Here is an 11,665-nt window from a genome sequence, read left to right on the forward strand (position 1 = left end):
AAAATATCCTTCAATAAAAATATAATATACTCCACCCATCCCAAATTGTAGGATGTTTTGGCATTTCTAGATCAATTGATTTTACTATATAATATCTAGAAATAGTGTATATCTAAATACATAGCAAAAGTTATGATCCTAGAAATGCTAAAACGACCTACAATTTGGAATCCATCCCAAACTGTAGGTTCTTTTGGTATTTCTAGGTCAATAGATTTTACTATTATCTAGAAATAGTGTATATCTAGATACATAGCAAAAGCTATGATCCTAGAAATACTAAAATGACCTAGAATTTGGGATGGAGGGAGTATTAGTTTAGAAATAGAAGCTAGGATTTCAACACTCTCAAAATTATCGTAATTTATAATCTAGGTCCATTGAAATTAACATTGTACTTTTTCTGTAATTGAAAAGGTATTAATCTAAAGAATTTTCATTTCACCTTTAATGATTTCCTACTTAAATCAACCCAACATAATTGCACGATCTCTTTTGCTTAGTTGATTAGTAAGAACATTTATGCGTCCAGCTTACGTGCTATGGCTGCTGGTCTTTGGTAGTTATGTGTATCGCCGCCATGCCTTTGTGATTTCCTGCATGCTGGTTTCTACCTTTGCTCTGATCAACGACTCTCTCTCTCTCTCTCTCTCTCTCTCTCTCTCTCTCTCTCTCTCACACACACACACACACACACACACACACACACACACACACATTCAGGCTACACAAACCATCCTATCTTGCCTGCTAACGCAACAAGTTAACGACTCCTTGTACTGTCCATCGTTGCTTGAATTGTCACCTTTACATGAACAAAAGTATTCATCTAAACGAAGCTCTAGTAGATGTAAATCTCGCATTATCTGTAATAGGCACACATAAAAGCCACTGATGTTCTCGGACGACCTGCCATGGCGCAATGGTACATGGTGTCTTTGATCACACTGATGTTCTCCACCAGTCTAGAAATGATAGGCGTATTTGAACAGGAGAAAAGTCTTTCAATGTAAATTTTAACTCTTAATTTCTCTTATAATATAAAGTCAACAACTAAAGATTTGATATTATCTTAAAATGACTAACTCTAAATATATTAATGCAAATTTTATACACTAAATATACTTATAATTTAACTAGTCTGCTCGCCAACATAATTTGTTTTCATATAATTTCTGGGGAGTTCGCCGAACCGGCTGCGAGGAGAGATGGTTGTGAGGGAGGTGAGAGAAGCAATGAGAGGAGAGAAACAAAGATGATGTGATATTATGGACGCCATCCATAAATATTATGAGTTGGGACTGCCCCTGGAACCCTTAACTAGCTCGCGAGACGGCCCCTAAGTGCCCTAACATGCACCAGCCTAGGCGGTAGTCGCCCCGCATCGGCTATTCAAGGAACCGTGCAAGGCCTAAAAAAGGGAACCGTGGAAGCCGCCAATGCGGCAATGCAACACCAACGTGGGATTGTTCCAGCATTTTGTTATTAAAATAAAAGTGCCCTAATTTACTCTTCACACGACACCACGCTGTGACTTCAAAGTGCGAAACCAACAGGTACAGCGCGCTGCCGCCTCGCCGTCGCCCCCGGCTCCCTGCACCAGCTAGCTGCTCTTCAAGGGGCTGTGGCAATCCACCAACCTGGCGCCCCCCATCCGTGACCCACGCCACGATCGGTCCATCCACCCGCGTGGCACGCCGGCCGGCCGGCCGGCCTGGACGGGCCACCCGTCGAATTGACGCCACATCACCCCGCACCCTCTCCAACCCAACATCCCGCCAGCACGGCACCAAAGCCACGACCGGCCGGCGCACGCACCCGAGACCCAACCCCCCATAGCCCCGAGCGCGACGGCTCATGTGCCTGGCCGCCACCGCGACCGCGACCGCCCGGCCCCCGCAGCAGCCTCTTTCGCGCGGCAGCTAGCTCCATCGGCCGGCACGGGCACGGGAGGAGTGGGCGCGCCCCCGAGCCCCCGTGTGGGCTCCCGGCGCTTTCCTGCGAGACTGGCATCCGAATAATGGGCGTGCCGGGGCGGCCGCACATGCCATGTCCCCCACCGGCGCGGCCACCACCCGGGCTCGCCCGAATCGAGTTGGTTGTTGCGGGGATTTATGCGCGCCCGCGCGCGACCGTGCCGGGGTTTCGTTCGGATCTAGCGGGGTGAATCGAGCCGAGCGGGTGAAGGACGAGCGAGGCGGCGGATGGTCCGGCCAATGGGTTACTCCGATCCGGCGCATGCGGCGAGCCCCAGGCCCCAGCCGTCCACGCCAAAGCTCTTGTTCACGGCCGTTGTGCAGTGACTAGTGAGGCCAGCCAGCCAGCCATGATTATTGCTGCTTTGTTGCATCCGAGCTTTGTGGTACCTGGCTAAAATGATTGGTAAAGGCCAATCGAACGGTCCCTCGTGTGCCTGTGTTCCCCGCGCCGCTCATGGACTGGACCCGTGCGATTCGGTGGTTACACAAAGCAAAGGTTGTGTACGATTTGCTCGGGTTCCCCTCCAGGCTCCAGGCTCCAGGCCAAAGTGGTGTCTGGCTGCGCTTGCTCATGCCGCCAGCAGCCATGCCTGTGTGGTAACTCTGACAACACTTTTCAGTGCAGAGACACGCCGAGACGTAGCCGTGAGATAGGGATCCGTTTCACCGCGCAAAACGACAGGTAACATGGAACGGAACAGCAGTGTGGAAGAAGTCCAGGTTTCATCTGCCAGTGCCAGTCCGGTTTGTCATTTGCAGCCGGCGTTAAGGTGGAACCCATGGAAGAGGACATTGAACAGTGTCTCTGAAAACGACCGGTGCACTGACAACATCGGCACCCTTCAGCTGCTAGCCCGGTACATACATGGACATGGCCGCTTGTGATTACACAGTGCCCTGCCCCGGCCCCCGGGGCAATCATGAACGAGCTCCATGAATCTCTCTCCATATTCCTGGCAAGTTGCCAAGGAACCATGCGATGGGTGGCTTTAAAGCTCGAATCATTCATACAATACAAGCGGCATGAATTTCTCATCATAACATAATTTGTAGGGACTAGTCGGCGCCAAGCTTGGGAACCTGCATTCAGGTCGGATCAGGTTCATGCAACCCATGACCGGACACAGGGCGCGGGGAGATAGGCCCGGCGGCCATCGCTAGCTTGCTATCTACGGGTACACGGCGGCATCCATCAGATGGCTGGCTGCCCTTATTGCGGTAGGGCAAGGCAGACGCATGGCGTCCCTGCCGTGCCATAAGGTCCGTGTCCGTGCATGCACCCCCGGCCCTGTTGGATGGGATGCCCATGTCCTCGATCCCGGCAGAGCTCCGACACCGGAGAGACCGACGGCTCTGAGCGCTGCCGCTGCGGATCACCGCGCACGCTGACACACCACGCATTAACGTCGTCTTTGTAACAGTGCCAGAGCGCCTGTGCTGATGACTGACTGCCCAGAACATGGCCGGGCTCCGGCTCCTTTATCCGTTGGCCGTTCGAGGTGCCATGCCAGTGCCAATCCAGAGAACCGAATCGAATCGCGCTGCCAGCAGTAAAGATATCTTATTGGGAGAACTGAGCATTTTGGCAGCAACCGAGATCGGATAGCACAAAAAAGAACCGCACGCCTGTATCTCGAGAAGAACTTTGTTTTGCAACCACCAGATTTGGAGCATCTCGTGCCAGTTCACCCCGGGATCCAGAACCACCGCGATGATATTCCAGCCGTACGTATCCCTCCTGCCCGCGACACGAGCGTCGATGAGGAGATCGAGGAGGAGGTAGCCGACAACGACGACGGCACGGGCTTTATCCGGCCGCGAACCCCACGCATGTGCGCGTCGTATCATGACAAACACGGCGATCCCCCCAACCTACACGGGCGAAAGCAAAACCCGGCGCAAAGCGGGTTCCGGGGCGATGCGTCGGTTACCTTCTCGGCCCCCAACTAATTATCGCGTCGCGCGAGCTCAACAATGATTCGTCCCCATCATAACTGCTGTGATTGCGACCAGTTGCAACGGCACGGGCGGTTAGATTAGATTAGACTAGACGAGGTGATCGAGTTGCAGTGGCAGAGTAATACTGCAATTATGCGAGGGGGGAAGGCAACCGTGCATTAACGAGCTGAGCGTCCATGCATGATTCTGCAACCCCTGCCTGATGATCATCGGTAGCTCGACGGAAACGGACTGGAAAGCGGGATTGGATTGGACGGAGCACGGCAGCAGGGGAGGAGGGAATGAGCACAAGATTCCCTGCCAGCTCGAAAGAGGCGCGGGAGAACGTGGGCAGGGCCGGCCTGGCCTGGCCAGCCTCGTCTCCGCCGGCCGGTCGCCATCCTTTCCTTCCCCCCCACTCTACACGCGCAGCCAGGCCCCAGGCGCGTGCCACGGCTACGGATGATGGATGGCTTGGCTTCCTTGTCGGACCGGGCCGGGTGCAGGCGGACCACCGCCGCAATCATACGTACGTAGTACGCGCGAGCCCGCCCCGGCATGGGGGTGGTGGGGCCGGTTGCCAGTAGGATACTCCAATTGTTGTGCGATGGCGATACGACCCCCGCTCGTGAATGCAGCAGGGACGTCTCATGTCATGTCACGCCAGTACACCGTACGCGTACGCGCTTTGGCATGTGGAAGCCAGGTACGGTGATTGGCTTCTCCATCCGGTCGAGAGCACGTGTCAGCTCAGCTGGGCGCAGTGGAAATTCTACCGCTGCGTACGGTCAGCGCCAGGCTATGTTTTGTTTCGTACTGGCACGGATGAAACGTTGCATCGATTTGTTTGCGGTGGTTTGTGCTCGATGGGTTAGCAGCCGAGGTTTACTGCGTTGTCTCTTCAAGTTCGTTCTCCTTCTCCACACCCTGTACGTTAAACATTAAGGTATCTCCGATGGTCGGCGGTCTGAGGTTGGGCTGCTGATTAGGGCCAATTTGCATCGGCTTAATTTGGTCGGCCATGAACGAATTGTTTGATTGTTTCTTCCATGTTTGTTTAGAGTATGGTACATGCACATCCACATTTCTGAGGTAAGTTGGTTGCGACTTGCGAGCACCACGCTAACCACCGAAAAGCACCTCCTATCATCTCGAGCGCGACCTAGTCCCCTGTTACCTCACCTGCATTTGGACTGGCAGAGAACGCACGGACGCTCGGTGGTTGGCCTAGGTCTTCAGGGTTCTACAATGCCACTGTTCCTCGCGATAACTCTTTACCACCAGCGCAAGTCACCATCCTTGCATGGACGGGCCACGACTCGGAGCCTTTTTCTAGTCGCGCTGCCCACTTTCAAGGGACCAGGGATATTTTCACCCGGCACTCGCTGTCAGTCCGTTGCTTTGTGCGATGCGTTTCCTACAGCCCCATTAACGTTTTCCCGGCCGAGGCGGCGAATCCATGGCCTTGACAGCCCATCTGAGCGTCCCCTACAGACCCTCGCCCGTTCGATCCAACGGGAACGTGAAAGCGCAACGGCCATGCAGACTCGCAGTACAGCCGCTGCAGGAGCTCAGCTCCGACCCTCCGATGGCGAGCGCACGCATACGCAGCTAGTCCCCCTCACCTGTGACCTGTCGGCCCTACCTACCTGACCCACCACCTTCCTCTTCCTTTCCCGCGCCTCGGATCGGCTTATATATACCGCCCTCGCGCCACCCACACTCCATCATCCCACCCTCATTCATCCGACGGACGCCACAGCTCACAGCGCCTGCAAAGCAAAACCACTTGAGATTTGAGAACCGGCCGGCCAGCCAACTAACCGGCGCCGTGAAGGAAGGCTCTCCAGTCTCAGGCAGGATGTGCAACTCCAACGTCAAGTCCGCGGGCGTCGCCCAGATCGACGGCCGCCCGGTGCTGCAGCCGGCGGGCAACCGCGTGGCGCCGCCGGAGGGGGCGCGCCCGCTCAAGAAGTCCCTGCACAAGTCGCTCTCCATGCCGGCCTCCTTCGACAACAATGCCGCCGCGGCGGCCGCGCGACCCGCGCCCGAGAACACCCGCGCCGCCGCGGCGGCTTCCCTGCTGCCGCCTGCGACGCCGGCCTCGGTCACCGCGAGGGCGACGAAGGCGGCGGCCGTGGCCGCGGAGAAGAGCAGGGTCAAGGCCAGGAAGCCCGGCGCGGTGCTGCCGGTGGTGACGTTCGCAGCGCTGGAGGCGTTCGAGCCCGCGGGGAGCATCGCGGCGGCGCAGCGGGAGCACGCCGCGCAGGCGCAGGCGCAGCGCAAGATGCGCATCGCGCACTACGGACGCACCGCGTCCTTCTCCCGTGTCGAGGGGAGGGTCGGCGCCACCGCCGCGGAGCCCGTCCCCGCCTCCCCCACCGGGAACGACGAGAAGCGCTGCAGCTTCATCACGCCCTACTCGGGTAAGCACGAGCCTTTCGCTCTTCTTAAACCCTTTCTTGACAAAAATCACAAAATCGTGCCGGTTCCCGAAGCTTTGATCACTAACTTGCGTGCTCTGTTCCATGGCGTGCAGACCCCCTGTATGTGGCGTACCACGACGAGGAGTGGGGAGTGCCCGTGCACGATGACGAGTGAGTTGCCATTCCTCCTCCACAGTTCGAGCCACGCATTGCTCCTCGCATGTTCTTGTAACAGTCTCCTCACGTTTCGCGGCGCTGGCAGGTTGCTGTTCGAGATGCTCACCCTGTCTGGCGTGCAAGTCGGGGCGGATTGGACTTCCATCCTCAAGAAAAGACACGTCTACAGGTTCGGAACAGAGCAATACCCTGTAGTAGAAGCTACTGCGCTGAAGATGTCAGCTGCTGCATTCCTGAAACATCTGAGCTGATTTCAATCTGTATCTGCCTTATCACAAACAGGGAGGCGTTCTCCGGCTTCAACGTGGACGCGGTCGCCAAGTACACCGAGAAGCAGATGGCGTTGCTGAGCACCGACTTCGGCCTGGACTTGGGCACCGTCAGAGGGACCGTCAACAACGCCTGCCGGATTCTCGAGGTACCGTCCATTATCGACATATTTTCACTTCAAATACTCGTTCGATAATCGCTGTCAGAAATCTAAGTGCCAAGGTAGCGAGGTTTAGGATCAGAACGTCCTAAATCTGAGCTTTTAACCCTCAAAAAATCCAAAACCTGCGTGTTGTTTTTGGTACTAGTTGGTAGTGCTTTTTCGATCGGTTGGGCCTGACAAGATACTAGTAGTTCAAGTTCCAGTACCATCTCACAACCGAAGCATAACCGAAAGATGATAGGAGGCGGTCAATGAATGAAGGCAGCCTACGAAATGAAACCCGTTAGCAACAAGTGAAAGCGAAGCCTAACAGAATCCCTGTCCCCCCTGATTGGTAGACAGCTCAATGAAGAAGAAGCAGCTATGCTAAGCTAGCGTCGCCCCTTTATTAAAGGTGACCACATTGCCGATGCAGAGCAAGTGCGTCGTAAAGCAGCTGGACACAGCCAAAAAGAGTGAGAGAGCCCTTCCTAATGGGCGTTTTGGTGGCAAGGAAAAGATGCTAACCGTACTTGCTTTGTTGTCATGCCTTTTAGTTTAACGAGCTCGCTTCACATTCTCACAAAATGATATCCTCGGTGACTGGTAGGTGGTAGAGTACTGCACACTAATCCGTTGCTGACATTGTTCCATTTTCCAAAACGGGACTGTGAGCCGGTTCCCACTAACCACCAACATACGAATAACAGCTTGCTTATACTATAGTAGCTTTGTGACAATATACATGGCAGGGGAATGATAGAAATGTGATGGCGTTGCAGGTGCGGAGGGACTTTGGGTCGCTGGACAAGTACGTGTGGGCATTCGTGAACAACAAGCCGCTGTCGCCGGGGTACAAGTACAGCCGGAAAATCCCGGTGAAGACGTCCAAGTCGGAGTCCATCAGCAAGGACATGGTGCGCCGGGGCTTCCGCTTCGTCGGCCCCACCGTCATCCACTCCTTCATGCAGGCCGTCGGGCTCACAAACGACCACCTCGTCTCCTGCCCACGCCACCGCGCCTGCTCCACCTCCGCCGCCGCCGCCGGCCGCGCTAACTGATTCTTCTTCTGACCACCGCCGACCGAGACCAAGCCAGCGGCAGGACACGAGGACGAGACGACTTCTCAAGTATAAGAATGATGGACAAGACGAGAGAGAAAAGAAAGAAAGATAGCATCGAGTAGTACGGCTAGTATACGAAAAGAGAGTGTTGGTTTGCAAGTGTGTGTATGATGAGTGTGCTTGTGTAGATTACTTACCGCCCCCCTCTAATTAGTCAATGAAGGAGCTTGCTTGCTGTTAATTGCCCCTTAAGTACTACCACTTGGTAATTACAGCAGTCACTGCTTGCGTGATGGTAGGTAGGTGCGCGTGCATGTGGCGTGCTGGCTATAGCTCGCTTTGCAGCTGCACGCGGCACGCCTCTGGTCTCCGTGCTCTCGACGAGCTAGCCAGATAGGGATGGATGGGTGAGGAGGGGACGACGATGATTAGGGAGGGAGAAGAGAAGCCCGGGCGTGTGGGCTACCGGCATGTGCCTGATTAAAGCGAGATAACAGCGCACTCACGGCAGGCCATGTGGTGTCGCAGGCAAGCGCATGTGCAGGAGAGAGAGGGGGCGAGAGGGTGAGGTGAGGGGACGACGAGGCCCGCGCCCGCCCGCTTTGCCGGCGCATGTGACCCTGCAGCTCGCGCACTCTTCAATCCTCGCGCAGCTCGAGCAGGTCTTTTATGACCATTTCTCTGGCATTTTCGGACAGCCAACGGCAAGGCGAACCTCTGTGAGTTTTGCGGCACTGGGAATCACTCCCCTGGACCTATCACACCTTGACCTGGCATTCACCGTTGAGGAAGTTTTGGGAACGATCAAAGAGCACCCAGCAGGCAAGGCACCTGGCCCCGACGGCTTCACGGGAGCGTTTTACCAATCCAGCTGGACAGTAATCCGTGACGATCTGATGGCGGCAGTTAATGCCTTTGCAGAAGGACATGGTCAGAACCTCGAGCTCTTGAACAATGCACTGATAGTGCTCTTACCAAAGAAACCAGACGCCGCCGAGCCAGGCGACTATCGACCGATCACCCTGGTACACAGCTTTGGGAAATTGCTCTCCAAACTGTTATCTGTCAGATTGGCCCCGCAGCTTGATCGCTTGATCGCAAAGAATCAGAACGCTTTCATCAAGCGCCGATCCATCCATGACAACTTCAAGTACGTTCAAAGGGCAGCTGTACTCCCTTCACAAGAAGAAAATACCAAAGTTTCTGCTGAAGCTCGACATATCAAAGGCATTTGACACACTGTCATGACCCTTTCTTCTGGAGTTGCTGGAAGCCATGGGATTCAGCAGAAAGTGGCGCAGCTGGATATCAATGCTACTCTACTCCTCCTCATCCAGGATTCTACTGATCGGCATATAAAGTGGCGCAGCTGGAAGCCAATGGTGAATACACCGCTATATCGGCATATAAAATGCTACATCAGGGATCGACCAAACTGCAAGGTTATGAACTGATTTGGAAAACCTGGGCGCCACTGAAGGTAAAGATCTTCCTTTGGTTGGCCTTCAAGCAGAGACACTGGGTCGCTGACCGTCGTCATCGGCACGGCCTGGATGCAAATGCAACCTGTTCTCTGTGTGACCAAGAGCCAGAATCCAACGACCACCTATTTCTATTCTGCTCTTTCACCTGACAACTGTGGTATTTGATCATTGCAACATTGGGCCGGCAATATCCTGCGCCGACACAGAACAGAAACATCCAACAGTGGTGGATGCAGGCCAGGGCAATGTGGCAAGGACAGAAGAGGAAGGGCTTCGACACCTTGGTTGCGCTCATTAACTAAGGCCTCGTTTGGATACCATGGTAAAGTGTAGCACCTGTCACATCAGATGTTTGATATTAATTAGGAGTATTAAACATATACTAATTACAAAACTAATTGCACAGATGGAGTCTAATTCACGAGACGAATCTATTAAACCTAATTAGTCCATGATTTGACAATGTGGTGCTACAGTAACCATTTGCTAATGATGGATTAATTAGGCTTAATAGATTCGTCTCGCAAATTAGCACAGGAGTTCTGCAATTAGTTTTATAATTAGCTCATATTTAGTCTTTCTAATTAGTATCCGAACATCCGATGTGACACTGCTAAAGTTTAGCACCTAGTATCAAATATCCCCTAGGAGGTATGGAAAGAGAGGAACGCGCGAGTTTTCAGAGGTGCTCCGCTGCAGATGAACCTCCTGCTCCAAAAGATCAAAGCTGAAGGCGAGTTGTGGATCATGGCGGGAGCAGAATACATGCGTTGCCTAGTGAGCGAGTAATCCTCTCTTAGGATCTAACTTCGCTGGACTTTAGCTAGGTTGTTTGTTTCATGTAATAGAACATTAGCAGCTTACCCAGCGCTTCCAACGCGCGTTGTTGTAAAACCATCAATCTTTCTTAATACAAAATACACAATTCTCTTACGTATTCGATAAAAAAAATCCTCGCGCTGTGCTGCGCGCAGAATAGTAGAACGGCCGGACCGGACGGAGCGGAACGTGACTGACCCTTGCCACTATCGGACGTGCCAGTGATGGCCACCGCTGCACACCTCCCCGACCGGCCAGGGCCAGCTGCGCCGTCCGTCCGTCCGTTCCGGGCATCTGTTACTCCTGCGCTACATAGTTGTCTATAGGCCGCGTACAATGTGACCAGCTAGCTACGTTAAAATGTGAGGCACCACGCATGTACCGTTTCCCACCCAAATTTGTACTCCCTCCGTTCCAAATTATAGGTCGTTTTGACTTTTCTAGATACATAGATATTATTATGTATCTAGACATAGGGTATATCTAAGTGCATAACAAAGTTTATGAATCTAATAAAGTCAAAACGACTTATAATTTGGAACGGAGGGAGTAGCATTTTGCGTGTGACGGCTGACGACTTTTGTGACGCGTCCTGCTCTACTGTATTGGCAGACAGACAGCGATGAACAAGCATAAACGCAGTACTGGCTACGAGCCTACAGATCACAAGGCTGTACGTCTTCGTCTCGTGCGATGCTTCCTATTTTTTTTAAATAAAGCAGGGCATTGCTGATTCATTTAAGGAGATAGAAGTATAAATGGTTCGATATTATATAGGATAAATAGCTCTCTAAGCTTACTCATCAGTAAAACTAAGGTACACTACCCCAACACAAGGTTTCCGCACACTCTCTGGTGCAACTTTACATCGTCTTGTATCATGTCGAATACTTGCATTGGCCGTAGATATTTTCCTTCAAATATTTACCGGTTGCGCTCCTTCCATATGTTCCAAGCAGTGAGGATGAGGTACGCTGCTACTGATCAGCCTTGCTTCCTGTCGAACGCCGCAAGTGATCGCCACCACCATTGTTCCACTTCTACATCTTCGTCTTCCAGTATGCTGATTATTCCCCAGTCCAGTTAGACACTAGCATTCATACCTCTTTGGCGTAGGTGCATTGGAGGCACAGATGCACTGCTGTTTCTGTTGCCTGATCACATAATGGACATTCCGTTTCACATTCCCAATTTCTAGCCACCATCTGATCAGCTGTTAAAAGCTTGTTCTGGATTAACAACCATGCAAAAAAAGTTATGCTTGGCCTCAGCATAAGCTTGCCAAATGGCTTTGCCTTCAAAGGTACTGTTGGGAGATGTGTCCCCTCCTCTCTTCCCACCACCTTGGTCGGTTGATGCCCAATCT

General features: G+C 53.0%; 1 protein-coding gene across 1 annotated transcript; it reads left to right on the forward strand.

Annotated features, from left to right (window-relative positions):
• The first annotated feature begins 5,636 nt into the window (after positions 1-5,636).
• Positions 5,637-8,248, forward strand: LOC101752873. The gene is made up of 5 exons (XM_004970199.3): positions 5,637-6,343; positions 6,457-6,514; positions 6,606-6,689; positions 6,803-6,938; positions 7,715-8,248. Exons 1-5 carry the CDS (start codon positions 5,779-5,781, stop codon positions 7,991-7,993), a joined length of 1,122 nt encoding a protein of 373 aa, XP_004970256.1. The 5' UTR covers positions 5,637-5,778; the 3' UTR covers positions 7,994-8,248.
• The last annotated feature ends 3,417 nt before the right edge of the window (positions 8,249-11,665 follow it).

This window comes from Setaria italica, chromosome V, assembly GCF_000263155.2.
Source record: "Setaria italica strain Yugu1 chromosome V, Setaria_italica_v2.0, whole genome shotgun sequence".
In the NCBI taxonomy this organism is placed as follows: domain Eukaryota; kingdom Viridiplantae; phylum Streptophyta; class Magnoliopsida; order Poales; family Poaceae; genus Setaria; species Setaria italica.